General features: G+C 36.9%; 1 protein-coding gene across 7 annotated transcripts in view; it reads left to right on the top strand.

The window, feature by feature from the left end:
- COBLL1 (cordon-bleu WH2 repeat protein like 1) overlaps positions 1–24,902 on the top strand; it is a 165,443-nt gene that overhangs the window by 92,700 nt on the left and 47,841 nt on the right. For 5 of the 7 annotated variants that reach the window (XM_086370293.1, XM_086370274.1, XM_086370263.1 and 2 more), the window contains exons 2-5: positions 4,632–4,820; positions 17,185–17,386; positions 20,784–21,012; positions 21,878–21,916. In XM_086370293.1, the coding sequence (XP_086226419.1) occupies positions 4,729–4,820; positions 17,185–17,386; positions 20,784–21,012; positions 21,878–21,916 (562 nt within the window). In that variant the 5' untranslated portion in view covers positions 4,632–4,728. The remainder of the gene's footprint in view (positions 1–4,631; positions 4,821–17,184; positions 17,387–20,783; positions 21,013–21,877; positions 21,917–24,902) is intronic. The other 2 variants (XM_086370302.1, XM_086370285.1) reach the window with 1 other exon arrangement.

Genomic DNA, 24,902 nt, shown 5'->3' with positions numbered 1-24,902 from the left:
CTGAGTCGCTTTTCTTTTTTCTTTGAAGTATACCTTGATATCTGCCTTCTCATCCTCACAGAGGATTTTAGCTTGCTCTCATTGCTCTGAATTTTCAAGGTTACCTGTTATATATATTTTTTTCCTTTGTATTTGTTGTTTGAAAAGTGAAGTTGCTCAGTCGTGTCCGACTCTTTGTGACCCTATGGACTGTAGCCTTCAGGCTCCTCTGTCCATGGGATTTTCCAGGCAAGAGTACCGGAGTGAGTTGCTTTTTCCTTCTCCAGGGGATCTTCCCGACCCAGGGATTGAACCCAGGTCTCCCGCATTGCAGGCAAACACTTTACCCTCTGAGTCACCAGGGAAGCCTAATTACCTACATATTGCATCTTCCCTGTTGAATTTCTGATTCATTGTGGAAGGATCTTGGTTTGATTCTCAATATGCTTGCCACTTTTCAGGGCTAAAGGTGACAAATGCTTTATTATAATCATAGGGAACACTGAAGTGATCTTAATAGATGTTCCATGTAAAAAATATTCCAACAAATGCTTCGTTCTGCTTTTTCTTTTAGGTTGGCTTACCTTTAAGGTGGATTTTCATCATAGACTCAAAGCTTAGGAAATGAGACAGTCACATATATACAGAACATTAAAACTGTTAGAATTCATTGCAGTGTGCAATAGACAGGGAAAATGTCACAAGGAATTGTGATTCAATCTGGACTTCAAAGGATAGATAATATGTGTCAGTGCAGGGAAAACAGGGAGGGCATTCAAACAGAGACCAGAAGGAGGAGCACTTGGAGATGGGAAGGTACCTTCAAAGATGAAAGCAGGAGATAGGGAGGTGACTGGTAGAAGGCGGTGCCTATTAGACCTTCTATGGTACCACGTCTCTTGAAAGCCAGGTTCATTGTGTGCAAGGTTGTTCCTGATGCTCTACCTCTGTGCCTGGAGAGAGTTGGACTTGTCATCTGACCTTTCTCATGAAACTCCTCTAAAGCCCTAAACTTCTCAGTTATCCTTTGCTAATAAAACTACTGCATAATTTTCAATATTCATCTTCTTAAAAATAAAACATAATTCGTTTCTAAAATCCAACACAGCTAATTCTGATGTACCTTAGTGGTACGACTTTTTTCCTTCTTAATTACATGCTTAGGTACCTCATCTTATGGGAAGTATTCACAGAATTCATTCATTTAGCGATATGAGTGCCTGCTATGTAGCAGACATTGCTCTAGAGATTGCACATATTAGCAATTATGTGTGACACTAGACAGGGGAGACAAGAACCTGTACTCATGGGGTTAATTACTAATGGAAGGAGACATGATAAGCAAGAATGGTAGTTGCTGATAAGCCCTCAGACAAAAGTAAAGCAGAGAAATAGAGGTGTTATCTTAAGGTCAGGACAGACCCCTTAGAGAGGCCTGAGTAAGATCTGTCCTAAATGTGTTCAAGGAAAAGGCAAGAGTCATAGGCCTGGAGTGCAGTGAGCCTGGGAAGAATGTGGGAGAGGAGCTTGGAGAGGCTAGGGTAAGGGCGGACAGATTATAAAACTCTACATCTTATTTCAGGTGAGGTCAGAAGCCATCGAAGGGTGGGAAAGGAAGTTCTGTGACCAGGCTTAACATTTTAAGAGGATCACTCCAGCTGCTATGTTGAGAATAGAGTGTAAAGTGACAAGGCTGGGAATGGGAAGACCAAGAGCAGCTTGAACGGAGGTATTTCGTAGTAAGGTTGTTGATGGATTCTGGGTCTATTTATAATATAGAGCTGGCAGAATTTGTCAATGAATTGGATTGTATGTGTATGAAAGAGGAGATTTGGGGCCCAAGCAACTGAAAGAAATATGATTTACTGAGATGGAAGTCTTGGAGAGTAAATCATTTGGTTTGGAGGAGCTGCGAAGAGGAATTGGAAGGTAAATTAAGTTGGAGATTCCAGTCAGTCATCTGAGTCCAGATGTCAAGTAGGCATTGGATTTACAAATCTGGAGTCGAAGGGAAAGATCCAAGCTGAATATTTGGCATTTAAGATTTTCTTCATATAGATTTTTCAAAATCCTTGTTGTATTTACTATGATAATTTTTCAATTTATTTTTGTTGCTAATGTAAAAGAAGTTTTCTCTTTCATTATACTTTGACTGGGTTTTGCTTATGTTTACATAGGCTATTGATGTTGGCATGCTCACTTCGTGCCAAGCTACCTTGCTGAATTCTCTTATTTATAAAAACTTTTTCATTGATTCACTGATTTCTCCTCTCCTTTGGCTTCTCTATGGAATTTTACCAAACTCTTCAAGTTTGAGAAGTACCACTTTCTTTCATGGTTCGATTTGCTTTTCCCTGCTAAAATATCAATTATTTCTTGTCTTTTCCTGTGAGTTTCTATTCATTCCCCAAACTCAACTCATGTTTCCCATCTGTCAAACATTTCTGGATTGCTACACAGGTTTCTCTTCCTATGAGCTTCAGCTGTATCATCTGCATACCTGTACTAGAAGAGTCATCAAACTTTATTCTAATTTTGCATGTATCTATCAGTCATTTTTGGGGTAGGAGAACTGGTCTGGCTGTTGCAGTCTTTACATCCCCAGTGTTTAGCTGAATCTGCTACATGATTGTCAGTTACAGGGTAAATGTTTGTTGAATAGAGGAGCAGTCAATTTTAATAGATTAAAAAGCATTTGGAAATTGGATAAAGTTGTTCTTCATAGAAATTTTATAAACTTGTTATATTTACTGAAATACTTCCAAAAAATTCATTTTTATCACTATTGTAAAAGAAATATTTTCTAAAGTGTAACGTAACTTTGCAATTATACTCCTAAAAATTAAAGTTCTAGTATTTTAGAAAATTAATGTAGGAACCTTGTTTCTGTTTTTACATGATGCTGAGCGCACAAAGGTGCTTAGATTTGTGAGACATTAAGTTTTGAAAATACTGAATGACTGGATGTTACATATTTACTTACAGAGAAGCCCTTTTATCTTTATGGTTTTTATTTTTCCCTAGGAATGGAAAGAGGGAGAAATTAAAATTTGTATTTTTCTGAATAGAAAGCAGAAGTATTTTTTCTTTCAAAATCAGTCTGGGGATGGGAAAGAATAGGTGAAGGAAATTAAGAGATTTGTTGTTGTTTAGTCGCTAAGTCATGTCTGACTCTTTTGAGACCCCATGGACTGTAGCCCTCCAGGCTCCACTGTTCGTGGGATTCCCCACTCAGGAATACTGGAGTGGGTTGCCATTTCCTTCTCCAGGGAGTATTCCCTGAGTCAGGGATTGATCCCACTTCTCCTGCTTGGCAGGTGGATTCTTTACCACTGAGCCACCAGGGATGTCCATAATTAAGAGGTACAAATCTCCAATTTTAAATAAGCCACAGGGATATAAGATATATTAATAGCACAAAAAATATTATCAGTAATATTGTAATAACTTTGTATGGGGACAGATGGTTACTAGACTTAGGATCATTTCATAACATATGCAAATGTCAAATCACTATGTAGTACACCTGATACAACGTAATGTTATATGTCAACTATAATTCAATAAAGTAACATTTGCAAAAGCTCTAATTTGCAGTACTTAGAAAATATGCGTATGGACTTACTTATAGTTACATGATGTTTATTTCCATGTCTCATTGTTTTCAACCCCTCAAATCATTGAATTGGTCTTGTGCAGAATGTCTACTACTATTTCTGTTATAAATCAGTTAAGGGGTTGTCCTGGTAAGTGACACTGAAACATATTTATTAGAATAATTGTAACATTTTTTATTTTTAGGGCTTCCATGGTGGCTCAATTGGTAAAGACTTCACCTGCAGTGCTAGATACCCAAGTTCCATCCCTGGGTCAGGAAGATCCCCTGGAGAAGGAAACGGCAACCCACTCCAGTATTCTTGCTTGGAAAATTCCATATAATTTAACAAATAACCAATTGCAGTTCACTGTTTATTAGTAAGTCCAGTGGGAAATACAGCATACTTCTTTCTTCAAGGAGTAATAATTGTAGGCAGAGAGATGAAATTTTCCAGGGACGAAAAATGGGGAAAAAAATGTTACATTTGTGTAATTTGTTGTATGTGCCATGTAGGATATGTGCCACCTCATATTGATGGAGGGGGTGGGAGGATGGTGGTTGCAGCTAGATTTAGTAGCATAGGTAGAGTTTAATCTGGATAAAGATGCAGAATACACTACATTAGAAAAAAGCAGAATGAAATACATGAAAGCAAGAGCTATTAGGAGGTATGGGAATGAGATATTAGGACAGTAAGAATTTTATAATTTGTTCCATCAAACAAAATGCAATACTTTTGCCTGCTGTAGTGAACACACACTAATTGAATTTAATGAAGGCCAATATCAAATTTCTTTGTTATCCTGTTTGTTTGTATTATCAAGTAATGCAAGCATATTGTTGAAAACAAATATACTGATTTTTAAAAAGGCAAAAATTTTTTTAAATTTAATTCTACCATCCCTAGTAAGCTAACAGTTGTAATATTTTAGTGCATTTTTCCCGGATGTGAAAAAGCATACACACATTTTGTGTTTTTATTAAATGAGATCGCATTAGCAAGTTATTTTTAAAACATGTATACTGTATTCTTTGTGTTTTGTTTTTGTTTTAGGAGAAAACCAAAAGCCAAGGCACCGCTTCCTCCAGCTGAGACCAAATGCCTTGATGCCTCTTCAGTTGATGATTCTGTAGAGTCTTCTGCTTTTATCATGGATCAGAAAGAGAACATGACAGATAAAGACATTGAACTCTTGGTGGTTCTACCTGGAGATATTATCAAATCTACTACTGTTAATGGCAGGTACGGTGGAGTGAATGAAACATCAGGATTTCCCTTTCTTCTGTAATTGAAACCCTCTGTTTGGACTTCTTTTTTCTTTGCCAGATACGTTATTCATCACTCAGTTTAGTTATCTATTAAAAAAAGGAGTAGATGATAAGAGGTATTAAAATTTTCCTGACAATGCTTTAAATATCAAATGTATGAATTCCACAACCCTGGTGAAGTGACTCTTGAAATTTGAAACTATGTTACATTTTGTTAGTCATTTACTAAGTTTTTTTTTTAAATGGTCTTTTCCAGAAGAATAGTCATCAGTTTTATTGATTTTCTAAGTCAAACTTACAAAGCAAGCCAGAGATCCATAAGAAAACTCCTTCCCTTTGCTTCCAAATTATTCTTTCTTTTTTAAGCTGCTTCTTCAAATTTGACTTGCAGAAGCTGTGTTAGCTACTCTTAAAAGGTACTCTCTCATTTATCCAAACAGATAAATCTGTCTTTAAAACTAGCAGGATTTTTTACATCATTGAATGATTTAATGGATTTATTAAAATGTAGATAAATTTAATAGAAACAGAAAATTAAACTTTAACCCAGGAGGAAGGGAATATGTGATTTAGCAGACTGATATTTTTAATACCTGAATAAAAACTGGAAAAATGGAATGCAGCCAAGTGTAATTTTCCATTTCATTTTGAAGAGGAAAGTTACATGAGTTGTATGCTTGGTCTTGTCCCACCTTTACCTTTACCTGTTTGTTATCAGGGGTGCTGTTTTAGAAACTGAAGCTATTTTGACCTTTAGTTGCATGTGTATGTATATATATTTGTCTGTAGAATGAAAGAATAAGTAAGTAATCGATTGGGTATTGCATTTTTGTAATGTGGTTTTATCTAGAAGAAATTCATTCAAGATACCTTACTTTGGAGATTTATCCTTATGTACAACTTTATGAATTACTGAAAGTACGTGAAGATAGAAAAGTTCAGCATTAGCAAACAATCCATAGTATTGCATATTAAATTCTTATTAAATTCAAGGAAGTTGTACTTTGCCATTTGTTTTGTACTGAAAGTAGTTTTGGAGATGACACATGGAATCATGTTTTAGAGGTTGGGAACCCTGTGACTGACCTTGGTGGGCTTCCACCTCTTCTGGGTGAAGGAGGCATCTTGTGAATTAGAGACAATGGTCATTGTATCATCTTTAACCCTTGAGATCACACCATTACCCTGGTTTGAAAATAATGATGATAATGGATGTGGCTCGGGTAATGTAAAGGCAATTCCTCTTATGTTCCCTGGATTCAAGGTAATTTTTTTAAGTCAGTTATTTTTCCTAGTTCTTCACTAATGCTGACGGATAACAGTGGTTTCATCAATACTCAAAATTTCTCTTGAATGTACCAGTCACCTGTTTATATTGCCATCTTCCCTACTATTAGCCCTCTGGGTTCTTTAGATTTTTTTTTTTTTTTTTAACCTCAATGACTTTAGCATTAGAATCACAGTTTTCCTCTCTATCCTGTAACCCATTGTAATTACTTCAGATTTTCCCACCTGCTACACCAAGCTAACTTCCTTCTGTTTCCTTAACTCTGGAAAACTGTCCATAGTCTACTTCCCCTGTCCAGCTGGACAGTGGTATCTTATTACTGTTTCAAAAGTGAAATCTTAGGGTTTCCACTTTGACACAGCTTTTTTTTTGAATCTAGCTTATCCACTTTTTAAATTGGAGTTGTTCTTCATCCTCCTTAAGTCTAATTGATGACTTCTCTTCCGATTGCTGCGTGTTTTTTTCGTATTTGACTTGAATTCTTCATCGGTAATTCCTACTACATTTGTACTTACAAGGACCCTAGATCATCTGCACCCTTTTGACCTTCTGGCCTGATTGCCTTCCAGGTTCCTAAACTGGAGTAATTTTCCACCAGTCAGCTGTTTGTTTCTGGGCTGCCAACTATTGTTGAATTGCTTCAGTTTTCTTATCTATAAAAATGTTTTATAACTGAATTGTTTTTGGGATTAAATGAAATACTATCAGTGCCTGGCACGTAGTGGCCGCCTCCATTTTCTATTGAGGACTGTTTTCCTTAACCCTGGGCTGTCTCCATTCATTCTCCACCCTCAGGGTAATCTGACTAAAACACCCCTCTGTTTGTGGCACTCCCTATGATAAAAGCCTGCGGGAATGGCAATTCAGCACCAAAGTGAGGAAGTCCAAGCTACCGAGCCTGGACATGAGGTGCCTTGCCTAACTTCTCCTCTGAAGTTAGGCAGGCTTTCCTTCACTACTCCCCTCTGAATAGCTTCAGCTTTAGCCACACGACTCTTTTCTTCTACAGATACTCTGCTTTTTCCACTCTCACGTTTTTTTTGGAAAGCCTTTCCATCTTGAGTACCATACCAGCCACATTTATCCAGTTAATATAGTTCAAGTGACACTTTTTATATAAAGGCTCCCTGATCTCCCAAGAAAGAACTGTTTACTTCTAACTTCCAAACTCTTCTGACACTGGATACCATTGATGGTTAACATACATTATCTCAGGCTGTAATTTGTATGTGTGTCTTATCTTCTTAAACAAACCAAAACATCCATGCAGGCCTCATGACTTTTCTTCGTAGTCTTTATCATAGTTTCTTTTTTCTTTCTTTTTCTTTTTTTTTTTTTATAGTTTCTTGCAGTGTAGTAGACATTTAGTAAATTCAGATGTTGTCTCCTTAAATCTTATGTGCTGATGGAGGTAACAACTTAAATGATGTGTCTTGAATAGGCATTTGGATGGGCCTCAGTAGCTTTCCCAGAATCTCTTAAATAAAGATATTTTCTCAGATAGACAGCAAGGCAAGAATGCCCCAAATTCTGATTGCTTTTTAAATTTTGTTTGGGGCTGAAAAACTTTTCTGAGAGTAGAATTTCTTTTATATCAATATTTTTATGAGGGAGTTTGATTTTAGAATTTGTTCCTAATAGTTTTATCACTCAGGAATGACTCAAGTTGAAAACACTATGACTAATTTTTTTATATTAATTCTTTATGATTAAAAGTGATTGTGCAGTTCTGAATATTTCAGGAGTATGATTCTGGATATCTAGGAGTGATTCCAAATATTTTAGAGGGCAGTTCAGGCTATCTTGAGTGTGATTTGGGATATTTTGAAGGTTGCAGCAATTGCTGGCCCATTGTTTAAAAAAAAAAAAAAATCAGTGTTTAACAATAACAAGAAAAACAAAAATGTTATTATAGGAAAAAAATTCTATTTTTGAAAAATGTTAGCTACCTAATATACAGAGCCATGGTATAGATAACTTAAATTTCTTTTTGGCTTTGTTACCATAAATGGAATAAGACAATTTTCAACAAAATGATACAGGGATTTAGTGGAAGAGTATACTATGGAAGAGTATTTTAATTAAATTGAATAGTTTAATTAAGGGCATAAAGTTTTCTTAGCAATTAATAAATCAAAGCTGCTTATGTCACTATGAAGGAGCTCTCTAATATTTTTAATATTTTGACATTTTTCTTAATTTGTCTAAATATTCTTTGTATTGTATATTTCAGTGGTGTTACTTATATATATTTCCTTTGAAGAATAATGTCAATATAAGCCTGAAATAAATATTTAGAAACTTATGCTTCATTTAACTTTTCAGAAAAATTGGTGCTTCTCAAAATGTATTCTTGGGGAGGTTCTTTAGAAAGTTCCCCTCTGTTCTCATACAGCGCATGCAGAGGTATGCTCAAAGGCCCATTTTTGAGGATGTAACAGACAACATTATCTTAGAATACACTTGTTTGTACATTGATTTTTCACGGAAGAGCTTATTCATATTAGGGAACACAATAAAGTTGGAGATGGTAATAGACTTATGCTCAAGGGCAAACTAAAAACTTGTTATCCTGAATCAGGTTAGGAGCTATCTGTACAGGCTTACCAGTCTTTTGGTATCAGAGCTTAGTGATACTGCCTCTTTAGTGACCAAAAGTCACCCAGTATCTGTCATCCTGCCTTTGTGATCCTTGGCTTACATTGAAGATAGCTGAGTAGCAGCATAAAAACTTTGGGCATTTCTGTTTGTCCTGTTATTACAGATGATTGGATTGAAGGAAGGAAGTACAGGTATATGTGTATGTATGTGTGTGTGTGTGTGTGTATATGCATGCATACATACATATATATCTGTGTGTGTGTGTGTGTATGCAGGTCAAGTAAATAATCTTTCACCAGGCAAAGCAGCTCTGGGCCTTGCTAAAAGTGAGCATTAAAGAATATTGTTGTTAGAGGCAAGCTGTGTAGGGCTAAGCGCCTCAGAAAATGCCATGCTATGCAATAGCACATGTGGTGGTATCTACTAGTGTTTGGCAAAAGTTAATTTTTAATGAAAATGAGCTTATAGGTTAAACGCTGATGGAAATGTGCAGGTATGTTTGTACGTCACTCTGTGTCCTTGCTTTATAGTCGGGTGTCATTCTCATTGAATACATATTTTTCCCTTTTTCTCTGGGGACATTTTAAAAGCAGTTTTAATTTGGAAATTTGATAAATGACTGATATTAACTCTCTTTGTTGGCCTACAGGGAGAGCACTCTATGTCTTAGCCTATTCTGTCTCCTATAATTTGTGTTGTTTTATGTCCTGAATACTATAAATAGGGATTTGTTTTGATGTGAGCAAATCTTAGAATATCAGGGATGAAAACACAAATAAAGAAAGCATGGAACTTGAAGTTAGAAGTCTCAGGCTCTACAGTTTATTCCATAACTTGCTATGTGACCTCAAGCAAGTCACCTCGTATGTCTGACCTTTGTGAGCAGAGTTTTGACTGGTACCCGGTGGGTCAGAGAACTAACTCAGGAGTGTTTTACATGAACTGCAGTGCCATCTACTGGAAGAAAGTAGACTATAAAAAATGACAAGCTTTCACTGGATTAATGTGGGTCAGTTTTGCTTACCTCCCACACCTAAACCAGTAATACAGCAAGTGGTATGGATCTCAGAAGAACTTCAGAATTTCAGAATCATTCTTATATTTACTGAAAACTGTCAAATGACAGATGTGTAGTAAATACATTATATGATAGGGTGATGGATTTCAAAAACACACTGCTGAAAATCTGTTGCGTGGCATAACCACATTGAGCTCCATTTGTTGTTGTTCACGGCTTCCGGTCCCATCACTTCATGGCAGATAGATGGGGAAACAATGGAAGCAGTAAGAGACTATTTTTGGGGCTCCAAAATCACTGCAGATGGTGACTGCAGCCATGAAATTAAAAGATGCTTGCTCCTTGGAAGAAAAGTTATGACCAACCTAGACAGCATATTAAAAAGCAGAGACATAACCAACAAAGGTCCGTCTAGTCAAAGCTATGGTTTTTCCAGTAGTCATGTATGGATGTGAGAATTGGACTATTAAGAAACCTGAGCGCCAAAGAGTTGATGCTTTTGAACTGTAGTGTTGGAGAAGACTCTTGAGAGTCCCTTGGACTGCAAGGAGATCTAACCAGTCCATCCTAAAGGAAATCAGTCCTGAATATTCATTGGAAGGACTGATGCTGAAGCTGAAACGCTAATACTTAGGCCGCCTGATGCGAAGAACCGACTGATTGGTAAAGACCCTGATGCTGGGAAAGATTGAAGGCAGGAGGAGTAGGGGACGACAGGGGATGAGATGGTTGGATGGCATCACAACTTGATGACCTTGAGTTTGAATAGGCTCTGGGAGTTGGTGAGGGGCAGGGAAGCCTGGCGTGCAGCATTGACTCGTGTCCATTGAGTCAGTGATGCCATCCACATCCTCTATCACCCCCTTTTCCTCTTGGCCTTGATCTTTCCCAGCATCAGGGTCATTTACACTGAGCTCCATAAGAAAGCTCTAAATTTTGATTTAGATACTTATTCAACTACAGCTGCTAAATAAAAGTTGTAGTTTTAACTGTTAAATTATTTAAGTGTAACAGCCCTTGGACACGACTGAAGTGACTTAGCAGCAGCAGCAGGATTTGGAAATTCACCTAGGTAGTTGTTGGAGCTGATCTGAAAGCTCTTTGGTGAATCCTGACTTTAATTTTTAATACCTAAGTGGATCTTTAAAATCTCAAAGCAGAAGTCTTCTTTTATCTAGCAGGTAATAAAACTAGGACAAGATTACCCTTCATATGTACCATAAATGCAGGAAGGGTCATTGGAGGATTTCAGGGAGTTATTTAGTGATGCCATCAATCTTTGAAGTAAAACTGCAGTAGATAGCATAAAAGCTGTTGCAAGCCATCTGCTCTGAGTCTTGCATGTGATCCTGAGGCTAAAGTGTAGCTGGATTAGGAGTCAGGACATTTTCACTCTGACTGCAGCCAATTCTATTTATGCTGTTTGTAATCTGTTTATGTCACTTTTCTAACCACAGTTTCTTCATTCATAAAGTGCAAGTAGCTTTTGCCGTGGTTGTGAACTCAAAGGAGATACTAGATATGAAATTAATACAAAGAATTGTTATTTCAAAATGGAGTGGGAAATCTCATAAGGATTTCTTCTGGTTCAAAGAAGAGTTTTTTTTTTAAGTTTTTTTTTTTTTTTTTTAATTCCCTCTCTAGAAAGTCATTATTTTACAAGATTTAAAAAAAAATCTATAAATAATAGTGCAAAGCAGACTTTGTTCAATAATAAGCCAAAATTCAAAGTAATATGGTGATATAGAGGAGGAAAAGACAGTTTCTTGTTTGAATGAAGAAGTGGTGATCAAATTCAGCCAATCCTATTCAACATTCAGTTATTTGGCTTGGGTTTCGGGTAGACTGCTGGCACGTGCTCCCACCTTAGCAAATAGGAAAAGAAGTGTCCTTACTATGGTGATCACGTGCTTAGACCTTTCAGCCAACAGTTGTTAGGTACATCAGCTTAGGATAATTACCATCAAACTAAAACTGTTGTTTTTGGTAGAAGTAACTTGGCATTTGGGTGGATAATTCTAAACTATCCTCAAGAGAGGATTTTGTTTTCTAGGGGAGCACTTTGTGACTAGTTAATCCTTAAAGCAGTCCCACTGTGTGCAGGGCTATTTAAAGTTAGTGTCCTGCTTTTATTGTGTTACAGCTCCTTTAAGGTAGAACCAGATGGTCAGTAATTCCCACCCTCAGAATTGGCTAGGTCAGGGTTATCTCTTCTGTGCTTTTAGGGCCAAATGCTGAGCCTTTAATTAAATACTTCAAGCAGTCAAACTGATCTGAGGCTGATTTTGGATGAAGTCTTCAGTTCAGTTAATGCTTACACCCCATTTCTATGTTAAGTGTACTGTCTTTAGATGCAACAAGGCTAGTAGTCAAGTTTGTTAATTAAGAAACAAAAATCAAAACTGCTTTCTCACCTCTGTGGTTTTTTTTTTAAGCATGTGAGTCGCCTTTTGACAGTTTCACCTTTTCATGCATCAGACAGTGAACAGCCACCTCAAATGCATATTGTCTGCTGTATGTTTGAGCTCATGGATATTTAAGCAGAATTACCTAAGAGATAAATAATCATTGGCTCCTATAAATTCCTCATTCAGTGACGCTGACCTGTGTTGTATTAGGTCCTGGAAAGAAAGTCTGATAAGAGGTGGAGCTGCTAGAGAGGAGTTCACATTTAGGTATAGTTAGTTCAGTTGCTCAGTCATGTCCAACTCTTTGCAACCCCATGAATCAGAGCACACCAGGCCTCTCTGTCCATCACCAACTCCCGGAGTTCACTCAAATTCATGTCCATCAAGTCGGTGATGCCATCCAGCCATCTCATCCTCTGTCATCCTCTTCTCCTTCTGCCCACAATCCCTCCCAGCACCAGGGTCTTTTCCAATGAGTCAGCTCTTCGCATGAGGTGGTGAAAGTACTGGAGTTTCAGCTTCAGCATCAGTCCTTCCAATGAACACCCAGGACTGGTGTGTTCCAATGAACATCCTTTAGGATGGACTGGTTGGATCTCCTTGCAATCCGAGGGACTCTCAAGAGTCTTCTCCAACACCACAGTTTCAAAAGCTTCAATTCTTTGGCACTCAGCTTTCTTCACAGTCCAACTCTCACATCCATATATGACCACTGGAAAAACCATAGCCTTGACTAGACGGATCTTTTTTGGTAAAGTAGTGTCTCTGCTTTTGAATATGCTGTCTAGGTTGGTCATAACTTTCCTTCCAAGGAGTAAGCGTCTTTTAATTTCATGGCTGCAGTCACCATCTGCAGTGATTTTGGAGCCCAAAAAATTAAGTCTGACACTGTTTCCATTGTTTCCCCATCTATTTCCCACGAAGTGATGGGACCAGATGCCATGATCTTAGTTTTCTGAATGTTGAGCTTTAAGCCAACTTTTCCACTCTCCTCTTTCACTTTCATCAAGAGGCTTTTTAGTTCCTCTTCACTTTCTGCCATAAGGGTGGAGTCATCTGCATATGTGAGGCTATTGCTATTTCTCCCGACAATCTTGATTCCAGCTTATGCTTCTTCCAGTCCAGCGTTTCTCATGATATACTCTGCATAGAAGTTAAATAAGCAGGGTGACAATATACAGCCTTGACGTACTCCATTTCCTATTTGGAACCAGTCTGTTGTTCCATGTCCAGTTCTAACTGTTGCTTCCTGACCTGATATAGGTTTCTCAAGAGGCAGGTCAGGTGGTCTGGTATTCCCATCTCTTTCAGAATTTTCCACAGTTTATTGTGATCCACACAGTCAAAGACTTTGACATAGTCAATAAAGCAGAAATAGATGTTTTTCTGGAAGTCTCTTGCTTTTTCTATGATCCAGCGGATGTTGGCAGTTTGATCTCTGGTTCCTCTGCCTTTTCTTAAACCAGCTTGAACATCTGGAAGTTCATGGTTCACGTATTGCTGAAGCTTGGCATGGAGAATTTTGAGCATTACTTTACTAGCGTGTGAGATGAGTGCAATTGTGTGGTAGTTTGAGCATTCTTCGGCATTGCCTTTCTTTGGGATTGGAATGAAAACTGACCTTTTCCAGTCTTGTGGCCACTGCTGAATTTGCAGGCAGTATCAAATCCCTGTGTATTTTTGTCTGTTACAGAACTTACTGATCTTTTGCTTTTATTATCTGCCCGCAAATATTTTCTAGAGAGAATTGGCCTCTGGAATTAAGTAAAAGTTGAAGCTGTAATTATAGAATGAGAGAATAAGGTCATAAAGAAGATCTGTAACTTTTAGTTGCTTTTCCAAGAGTTGTTTATTAGAAAATATTTAGGCAGTGAATTCAAAAGTTCTAGTCACCATGCAACTTTTTTTGCTGTGAAATCTGGTATAGTGTGCAAATTATAGGTGACCACTTTGACTAAAGGAATAAAATTTGCATATCACAGATAAAAATACAATAATTCATTAAGGCATATCAGAAGAGTTAGAGTGTTAAATTGTTCTTTAAAAAGTTTTTAAAGTATCTTTTTCCCTAATAGATAAAAAATGGTAGCATAAAAATAGATTAACAAAACAAAAACAAAACTTTATACTAATCACTGTTTTTGTCTTGCTAATGTTCAGTGTTTCTGGCAGAGATTCTAGAAGGACTGTACATTTAACAAGTAAAAGATGTGAAGTATAAAGTTTAGAGTTTTTAACATGTATTAACTCGCACATTTATATATAGAGAGAGAAAGGAAAATATAATCTGAACATAATACCATTTACTCATAGACTACAGTGGACATGTCTCCATTGAGTTGGCACTGAAAATTCTCTCCTCTTCCAGCTTATATGTATAAGGATTTATAATTTATTGTAATTTATAATTATTTTGTATAAATATTTTGTATTTATAATTATATTGTATTTATTTAGACATTACCTAATCCTTCTTAACTTTATTTACTATCAGGGAAAGAAGTACCATTTTCCAGTCTAGAATTGGTATTTAGCATCAAATTGCTATCATAGAGTACTGTTACCAAAAAATAAACTTCAACAATACTCTTATGCTAGTCTTTCTCTGGATGAAATTGAGTGTGTACTATCCAAAGCCAAAATTTGGGCAATTATAGAAAATTTATGTATGAACATACTAGGTAGCTCAAGAGAAGGAAATAAAAATCCTAAATATTACTGTACAAGCCTTTAATAAAGACATACGAAACATATTTGGGGGACTGAAACATATTACAGAGAACTTTCTTTTTTTTTTACTGAGGGACTTATTTTTTATTTATTCATTTTTCTTGGCATATATATAATGGGTACAACTAGTATGTGGGAGAGAGAAAAGTGAGTGCACCATTACGAAAAATGCCTCTTTATCCCGTAACAAGTGGAATGGCCTAAGAATGGGCAACAACTGCAGAAGCTGAGGGTGAGGTAGGGAGCTGAACCCAGGGGATGGTTTGAAAATCTGTATAAAGTATTTGACCTCAGGACCACGGAATGTCAGACAACTAATTCTTCCCCAGCAGGATACTTCCTCTCTGGAAACGTTGAACCAGAGAGGCTACAGACCTGGGAATTCCACCTAGGAGACTGAGGGTAGGTGCATATGGGAACAGATGTACTAAATTAAAAATAGCATACTGAACAGTGAGGTTTTTTAGTCTCATTTTGCTGTCAAGTTTCTAAAAGACTGATAGCTGTTCATAATCTAGGTAAGAAATTGGAGAATTATCTTTTATTGACATTTATACTTACCTTTGGGGTGGGGGGAAGCTGGTCACCTGATTACCCTCAAGTGAAGCCCATCAACCTGTAAACCTCAGTTCACAAAAATAAGACTTTTAGACAGTATTTTATTGCCTCAGTCTTGAGTATGAGCTAACAGCTTAGGACCTCCAGACATTTGCAGAAAGCACATAATATAAAAGATTTTTTTGGTATGCTTTCCTCAAATGCTGACAATTAAGAAAGAGTTTGAGACCACACAATTCTGTTTATTTTTCTTGCTATATGTATAATGGGTACAGCTTGTATGTGGGAGAGAGAAGGGAGATGAAGTGAATGAAAACAAGTCTGTGTCAGCAGTTGGAATCTGTGGAAAGGGAAGCAAAAAATTAAGTGTTCTGAATCTCAAGTCGAATTAGCAATTCTGTATAGAAATAGGTTCTGTATTACTATTAGTGTTGAACACTTAATCACTGTTTGAAATTTTATCATACATTTACTTGGTTATTTTTTCACTGTCTAGCATAAGAGTTCCTAAACTTTTTTCTGTCAAGAGCCAATTAGTAAAAAAGTATTAGGTTTGGGGGGCCCTACAGTCTCAGTCACATCTACTCAAATCTGTCATTATAACACAAAAGTAGCCCTGCTGCTAAGCTGCTGCTAAGTCGCTTCAGTCGTGTCCGACTCTGTGCGACCCCATAGATGGCAGCCCACCAGGCTCCCCTGTCCCTGGGATTCTCCAGGCAAGAACACTGGAGTGGGTTGCCGTTTCCTTCTCCAATGCATGAAAGTGAAAAGTGAAAGTGAAGTCGCTCAGTCGTGTCCGACTCTTAGCGACTCCATGGACTGCAGCCCACCAGGCTCCCCCATCCATGGGATTTTCCAGGCAAGAGTACTGGAGTTGGGTGCCATTGTCTTCTCCGAAAGTAGCCCTGGATATTATATAAACAAATAAGCTTTGCTGTGTGCCAATAAGCTTTTATTTACAAAAACAAGACTGTGGACCCACTTTGACCTGCAGACTGTAGCTTGCTGACACTTAGTCTAGTCCATCTGGCAGTGTTTTGGGTATCTGAGAGAAGGTATGCCATAAAGTTGTACCCTGTCGCCAATGCCTAGGGATATTAAATGCTGTTTGAATGAATTGAAGAAGTCTGTATGACACTTTTCGTTAGGATTTTGTGGCCTTCCTCATGTAGATTCTATGCTTTCTAAAGACCAAAAGTGACAATACTGTATTCTTATCAGAACCAATTTGTAAGCTAAAGATTGGTCATATTCCAAGTGACATTGTAAAGGAGCATCTACTAAGTTAAGTGACTGCTTTTGGGTAAAGAAGATCTTTTCCTTCTCCTGAAATCTATGATATGAAGACAATTTGGCAGATAAAATATACAGAATTTTTAAACCAACACAAGGATCCAAGTTTTCTTGAATACTACTTAGAATTTTTAAACTATTATAATTTTGTCTGCTTGAATATAATATCTTGTAGTTAGCTTTTTAAGCAGCTTTCACAGTATTCTGTAGGCTTGTTTTATCTGCTGAAGATAAGAAAAAAAGGAAGGTTAGTCACACAGTTGTGTCCGACTCTCTGTGATCCCATGGACTGTAGCCCGGCAGGTCCTCTGTCCATGGAATTCTCCCGGCAAGAGTACTGAGTGGGTTGCCATTCCCCAGAGGCCCCATAAAAAATGCTTGAAACAATAAATTGAACAGGTAATGAAACTGCTCCATGATCAGCACTACTCTTGTTTTACAGTAAACCTATGATGGACTTGTTGATTTTCCTCTGTGCACAATATCACTTAAATCCATCAAGTCACACAATTGATCTGCTCTCAGCTGAAAAGAACCCCATTAAATTTAAGCCAAACACACCAATAGGAATGTTGGAGGTGGAAAAAGTAATTTTAAAGCCAAAGATTCTGGATAAGAAGAAACCTACACCTTTAATACCAGAGGTAAGATTTTCATAGTAGATTTTGACATGATACTAAGTTAGGTTTTAAAATCATTCTTTGCAGCTCAGTGTAAATGAAATAAAATTTGCTTTTCCTGGTCTAATTCGGTGTAAGTATGGCTATCGTGTTTTCCTGGACCTTTTTGCTTAGGATTCACTTGGTTGTTTATCTTTGGATTAACTAGGATTTGGGGAATACTTTAGATTTTAGATGTGCTAAAGTGATCTTTTTGACAGTATCAGAATCTGACAGTTATGAAAGATCTATATTTTGAGCTATTCTTTTAAAAAGTATTTTACATTTTTTTTAAAAGGCTTTAGAATTCTTGAATACAAATTCCTCTAGGAATTTAAAATAATTTTTTTTACTTCTCTGTACATGGTAAGCGGTGGTTGTAACTTTTTAACTTATAAATTATTGTTAATTTGAGCTGCATGATGGCTCGGTTTTCTGTAATGTATGAATTTTAAGCAAAAATTTTTTACCATAGTGATAATATCATTCATCAGTTCTCCTTTATAAAATTGTTCTCTTTCCGTAAGCAAACAGGGGGTAGAAGTAATGGGTTTCTAGAAATACTCTTTCATTAGGAACAACATAAACCACTTTTAACTTTAAAAAATATATAAAGGTTTATTTTTAAAATTAGTTCATTTACACATGACTTGGGTACATACATTCTCATATTTTCTTCATATTCTTATGAGGTTTTTTTTTTTTAACAAAAACGGTACCTTTTATGGACAATACTAAAAATCCTTTGCTTTCTACAACATTTGATTGAATATTAAATATTAGGATATTGGGCTATTTTCCATAAAGATATGTATCCTATTTATCTAGATGGAAATTGTATTATTTATGCTGTAGGATTTGACTATATGTGGTATTTTAGGAATATATGTTAAACTTTAAAGATCTGCAATCTGTAAGTTTCATTTAACGTGGTCATGTTTCTAAATTCCATTTACATACAAAATTTAATTCAATTGCATTAAAATACGGAGGTGCTTAAAATCTTCTTGGTAACTTTGAGTTAGCAGTATTAAATATCTAAATGAGGACTATTATACTATTCTTTACTAATATATTAAAATTAACCAAAGTACTAATAATAGTAGTGACAACAATCAGATCAGATCAGTTCAGTCGCTCAGTCGTGTCCGACTCTCTGCGACCCCATGAATCGCAGCACGCCAGGCCTCCCTGTCCAACACCAACTCCTGGAGTTCACTCAGACTCACGTCCATCGAGTCAGTGATGCCATCCAGCCATCTCATCCTCTGCCGTCCCCTTCTCCTCCTGCCCCCAATCCCTCCCAGCATCAGAGTCTTTTCCAATGAGTCAACTCTTTGCATGAGGTGGCCAAGTACTGGAGTTTCAGCTTCAGCATCAGTCCTTCCAAAGGAATCCCAGGGCTGATCTCCTTCAGAATGGACTGGTTGGATCTCCTTGCAGTCCAAGGGACTCTCAAGAGTCTTCTCCAACACCACAGTTCAAAAGCATCAATTCTTCGGCGCTCAGCCTTCTTCACAGTCCAACTCTCACATCCATAATGACCACAGGAAAAACCATAGCCTTGACTAGACGAACCTTTGTTGGCAAAGTAATGTCTCTGCTTTTGAATATGCTATCTAGGTTGGTCATAACTTTCTTTCCAAGGAGTAAGCGTCTTTTAATTTCATGGCTGCAGTCACCATCTGTAGTGATTTTGGAGCCCAGAAAAATAAACTCTGACACTGTTTCCACTGTTTCCCCATCTATTTCCCATGAAGTAATGGGACCAGAAGCCATGATCTTCATTTTCTGAATGTTGAGCTTTAAGCCAACTTTTTCACTCTCCACTTTCACTTTCATCAAGAGGCTTTTTAGTTCCTCTTCACTTTCTGCCATAAGGGTGTTGTCATCTGTATATCTGAGGTTATTGATATTTCTCCCAGCAATCTTGATTCCAGCTTGTGTTTCTTCCAGTCCAGCGTTTCTCATGATGTACTCTGCATATAAGTTAAATAAACAGGGTGACAATATACAGCCTTGACGAACTCCATTTCCTATTTGGAACCAGTCTGTTGTTCCATGTCCAGTTCTAACTGTTGCTTCCTGACCTGCATACAAATTTCTCAAGAGGCAGGTCAGGTGGTCTGGTATTCCCATCTCTTTCAGAATTTTCCACAGTTTATTGTGATCCACACAGTCAAAGGCTTTGGCATAGTCAGTAAAGCAGAAATAGATGTTTTTCTGGAACTCTCTTGCTTTTTCCATGATCCAGCGAATGTTGGCAATTTGATCTCTGGTTCCTCTGCCTTTTCTAAAACCAGCTTGAACATCAGGAAGTTCACGGTTCACATATTGCTGAAGCCTGGCTTGGAGAATTTTGAGCATTACTTTTATTAGCGTGTGCTGCTGCTGCTCCTGCTAAGTTGCTTCAGTCGTGTCCGACTCTATGCGACCCCATAGACGGCAGCCCACCAGGCTCACCCGTCCCTGGGATTCTCCAGGCAAGAACATTGGAGTGGGTTGCCATTTCCTTCTCCAGTGCATGAAAGTGAAAAGTGAAAGGGAAGTCGCTCAGTCATGTCCGACTCTAGCAACCCCATGGACTGCAACCCACCAGCCTCCTCCATCCATGGAATTTTCCAGGCAAAAGTACTGGAGTGGGGTGCCATTGCCTTCTCCGACTTAATACTTTATAAGAGTTATGAATTTAATCTAGATTACTTAATAAGCAACCTTTTTCAAAGCATCTGGTTTGGATTTAGGAAGTAACATTAATCAAAATGAAGATTTTACCACAAAGTAGAAAATACTGTATGTTGTATTTGTTCCAACACATAATTTTCCATAGATTATCTCATTGTTCTGGACATCACTGGAGAAAGATGGTCAGTAAACTATGGTAATTTCATATTATGCAATGTGAGGGTGCTAGAGATACAGGAATAGAACTGGGGCTTCGGTTAAAGTCTGAAGTATGAGACAGAAATTTATGACATTCTAGTACTACAAATCCAGTGTTCTTGCCTGGAGAATCCTAGGGACGGGGAGCCTGGTGGGCTGCCGTCTATGGGGTCACACAGAGTCGGACATGACTGAAGTGACTTAGCAGCAACAGCAGTGCTACAAAGACTATTCTAGAAAACGCCTCCAATCTTCTCCAAATCTCAGGATGGAAATTCAGGCCACTTACTTCCACCAGAAACACCATAAGTTAAAAATAAGGTCACAGTACTTGTATATCATCATGTTATTCACTTTAATTCTTAATGTTACCTATATTATTGAACTTGGCTATAGAAGAAGGATTCTTACACAATAAAATGAAGGTTCTTATTATCTTGGAAAAAAAAAAAAACCCCAGTAAATTATGGTGTAACTCTGGCTTTAATCTGTGTTTCAGAAAACTGTGAGAGTAGTGATCAATTTTAAGAAAACGCAGAAGACAATAGTAAGAGTTAGCCCACATGCACCTCTTCAAGAACTTATCGCCATTATATGCAGCAAATGTGAGTTTGATCCATTACACACACAGTTATTGAAGGACTATCAGTCTCAGGAGCCCCTTGACTTGACAAAATCTCTTAATGAACTGGGACTGAGGGAATTATATGCCATCGATGTCAGCAAAGGTAAGTAAGACTTTTCATGTTGTTCATTTGACAGGATGTGCATATGTATGCATGTTTTGTGTTTATGTATAAGTATTCTCAAATTCATAAAGAATCCTGTAGTAAAGTCAGTACATGTCATTGGAAATAAAAAGAGAAAACTAAATGTAATAAAATTTAACTTGAGTTCAGTTATTAAAATTGGAATAAAAATTTGTCTTTCTTAGCTGTCATTTACATTTTACACTTTTCCATCTACCTTTGAATATTTAGGGCATCCCTGGTAGCCCAGCTGGTAAAGAATCCGCCTGCAATGCAGGAGACCCTGGTTTGATTCCTGGGTCAGGAAGATCCCCTGGAGAAGGGATAGGCCACCCTACTCCCTTATTCATGGGCTTCCCTGGTGGCTCAGATGGTAAAAAAATCCAACTGTACTGTGGGAGACTCACCATGGTTGTGTCTGAGTCTTAATTTTCTTTCAAATTTAGGAATATATTGACAAATATTTTTCTAAGTTCAGCACCCAAAATCAATTAGCTTATAAAATGAGTCAGTCTAGTTAACAAAAGTCTTCAAAATAGGATAACTTGGAGTATAAATCTATAGATATAATGTATTAAAACTTGGAGATTTTAGATAATGTTGGTTTCTATGATATCTAATAGATAAATGCAAGTTTCTTTATTCAACACAAATCTGTTTTATTAGGAGTAATAAAAGCTTTGTGAAGAATGATTACTTACATCGTCTCTGTGTAGAGAACTTCAACTTGAGATTGTGGCTTTAAATAACTCATAGACAAATGTTTCAACTCAGTGATGTTTTATACTTGAACAGACATTATCTTTACAGTCAAGTTACCCTCTTTTACTCCCTCCTTCTGTAGCCACTTCTGTTACTGCCTTCAACAAGTCATCTTTACAAGGTAAGATATATGAATCTGTAGAAAGATTATAATATGAAATCTCTATTTCTATTGGGTAAATTATAAAAACTGCTCATGGAACTTTTCTGGTGGCTTAGATGGTAAAGAATCTGGAGATCTGGGTTCGATCCCTGGATTGGGAAGATCTCCTGGAGAAGGGAATGGCTATCCATGCCAGTATAAGGGAATGGCTTTCCATGCCAGTACTCTTGCCTGGAGAATTCCATGGACAGAGTAGCCTAGCGGACTATAGTCCACGGGATTGCAAAGAGTTGGACATGACTGAGTGACTAACACTAACTAACCAAGCTGATAATATTACCTATCTTCTTAAGACTATTAATATATACATTTTGTAAGAGATTTTAATTTAGAAAATCTTTGGGTTTTATTTCTGAAAAATAGTTTATAAGCTCCCACCTTGATTCCTGAATTTAATACAATAATTACATTTCAATAACTATTTGAAAATTAACATCACATTAAGAATGAGAAAAACATATCCTTCACTCTCAGACAAGAAAAAGTGATTTTGCTAGGGCCTTTATTGGGTACATACACTGAAAGCTTGGTGGTTCCAAGAAGGGTCCCAAATTATTTCTTTTGAAATAGTTATTCAGACTATTAAGGGTATATTCATTATAGGCAATGTTTGCAAATTTAAATTGCTTGTGAATATTTTGTAATAATATGGAAAGTGCTTATGCTAAAATCAGCTTTTAAAGCTCTTTAATGTTTAGTATATTTAAAAAAAATTTTACATGAAATTTCTGAAAATGAATATATAAAAATTTTAAGTGTGGATACCTTTGGGTGGTAGGACTATGAGTGACATTTTTCATCCTTCGTTTCTTTATATTATAGAATTTTATAATGGAAATATATTACTTTCATAGCAGAAAACTTTATTAAAAATTATCCAATAATAATAAAGTCTGGAAATCTTTTCCCCATTAAAAAATAGGTTCAGATAATTGATTATTGTAATAATTACCCCCTACTAAAAAAACTTAATAAACTATATACATTAAGTGTTATTAAATTACTGAAATCTTCTTTCTTCACCATTTAGAATTTTTTCATAACACAATGAACCTCTCGATTCCAAGAATTAAGCCCACATAAGTAATAGTGTACTTATTTATTTCTAGTGGCTATCATGAAGACTAGACTAATCAAAGGAGTTGAAAATTCTTATGATTATAAAGTGTATGCTGCTAAGTCATTTCAGTCGTGTCCGACTCTGTGCGACCCCATAGATGGCAGCCCACCAGGCTCCCCTGTCCCTGGGATTCTCCAGGCAAGAACACGGGAGTGGGTTGCCATTTCCTTCTCCAATGCATGAAAGTGAAAAGTGAAAGTGAAGTCGCTCAGTCGTGTCCGACCCTTAGTGACCCCATGAACTGCAGCCTACCAGGCTCCTCCATCCATAGGATTTTCCAGGCAAGAGTACTGGAGTGGGGTGCCATTGCCTTCTCCGTGTAAAGTGTATACTGGCTAATAATCAGAAGATAGGCATGTTAATCCTGATATTGCCTTAGCTACTAAGCTCATCTGGCAAGCTGATCAGGCAAATGACTTTATTTGTCTGGATCTCACCTCCCACTTTTATGATAATCAAGAGAAAAAAATGTTCTCTTGATTCTTTCCAGCAACAGCATTCTGTTACTTGTACATGGCTTTCACTCCTAACTTTGCCACTCTCTACATACATAACCCAAAGCACATTCCATAATCTTATTGGCCTCGTTTTGAAGCTGTTGAATGCGCTGATTTCTAATATCCCCTCCAGCCAAAAAAGTATGTGGTTTATGCAGAGTATTAAATGTTGTGAATATAATCTTAAGAGATTGTAACAGGAAAATGTAAAAAGCTCCTTTTACAGTGTCAGAATCTACAAGCTCAATCCAAATGTTGTAAATGCTCCTGCCTCCTTATTTTGTCTGATAAGATCAGAAGGCTTAGAACTTTGTGTGCAATTATTTACAGCCTCGCTTTGAGAAACAGGAAACTACAGTATTTAAGTTGCTTTTCTAAATAAGCTCAAGTCCTTGTTTGTCCTGCTGTTTAACACTGACTTGTAGTGATCCCTGAAATTGAGCTTTTTTTTTTTTTGAAATTGAGCTTTAAGTGAAGACTTAGGAATTAACCACTGTTGAGGATGCCTGGAAATTACTTTGCCAAAAATAACTACGTGAGTACTCTGGTTATAGTTATTGCGCTGCACCGCCATGTGAACTTGCTATTCACTGTTCCAATGAAATTTAATTGTATATCTACATTCAACTAGTGGAGGAGTCTATCTTAAAATGAAATAGTAGCATTTCTTAAAAAAAGAAGTCAGAGGTATTGCACATCATCTTTAAATGGGTACTGGATTCAATTCTAGTGTTTAACGTCTATTTGTTTTGGTGCAAGTTATTCAAACTCTCTAGTCATCGTCACCCAGGCCTTTCAATTTTTTACAGTCCCCAATTTATAACAAGGGCTCAGAATAGCTCAGGTAGCTTGTGACACCTACCTCCCAGGATTGTTCTAAAGAATGAATTAGGCATGTGAAAAAATTTGTGACCATAAAATGCTGTCCACAATCCTATTATTGTTAGTTGCTAGCATTGTCAGTAAACTCATTGTACAGAATACATAGTGCTTATTTAATATTTGAAGCATCAGATTTATGAAGTTTTAATTTGTGAAATATAGTTCTCCTTTATGTCTTATTGAGGCATATTGCATTAATATATTTATTGGTGTTAACTATCTTTGCTTTCCTGGAATAACTCCTACTTTGTCATAAATTATTTAATTTTTGAAACTTTTTCTTTAAATAAGAAGACTAGAAAAGACTATGTATTTAAGACTATCATTGAGCTCTAAATTCTGCTATGGATATATCCCGCACATTTCAACTTATAGTACTTTGTCTCCAATGTCACAGAGATTATATTGTGATTTGCCATAAAACTCATATGTGTTTCACATGAGA

This window comes from Bos grunniens, chromosome 2, assembly GCF_055505025.1.
Source record: "Bos grunniens cultivar Pamir isolate PY7600 chromosome 2, Bosgru_T2T1.0, whole genome shotgun sequence".
NCBI lineage: Eukaryota > Metazoa > Chordata > Mammalia > Artiodactyla > Bovidae > Bos > Bos grunniens.
Note: the sequence above shows the minus strand (reverse complement) of the source record. Positions and strands in the feature narration are given on the sequence as shown.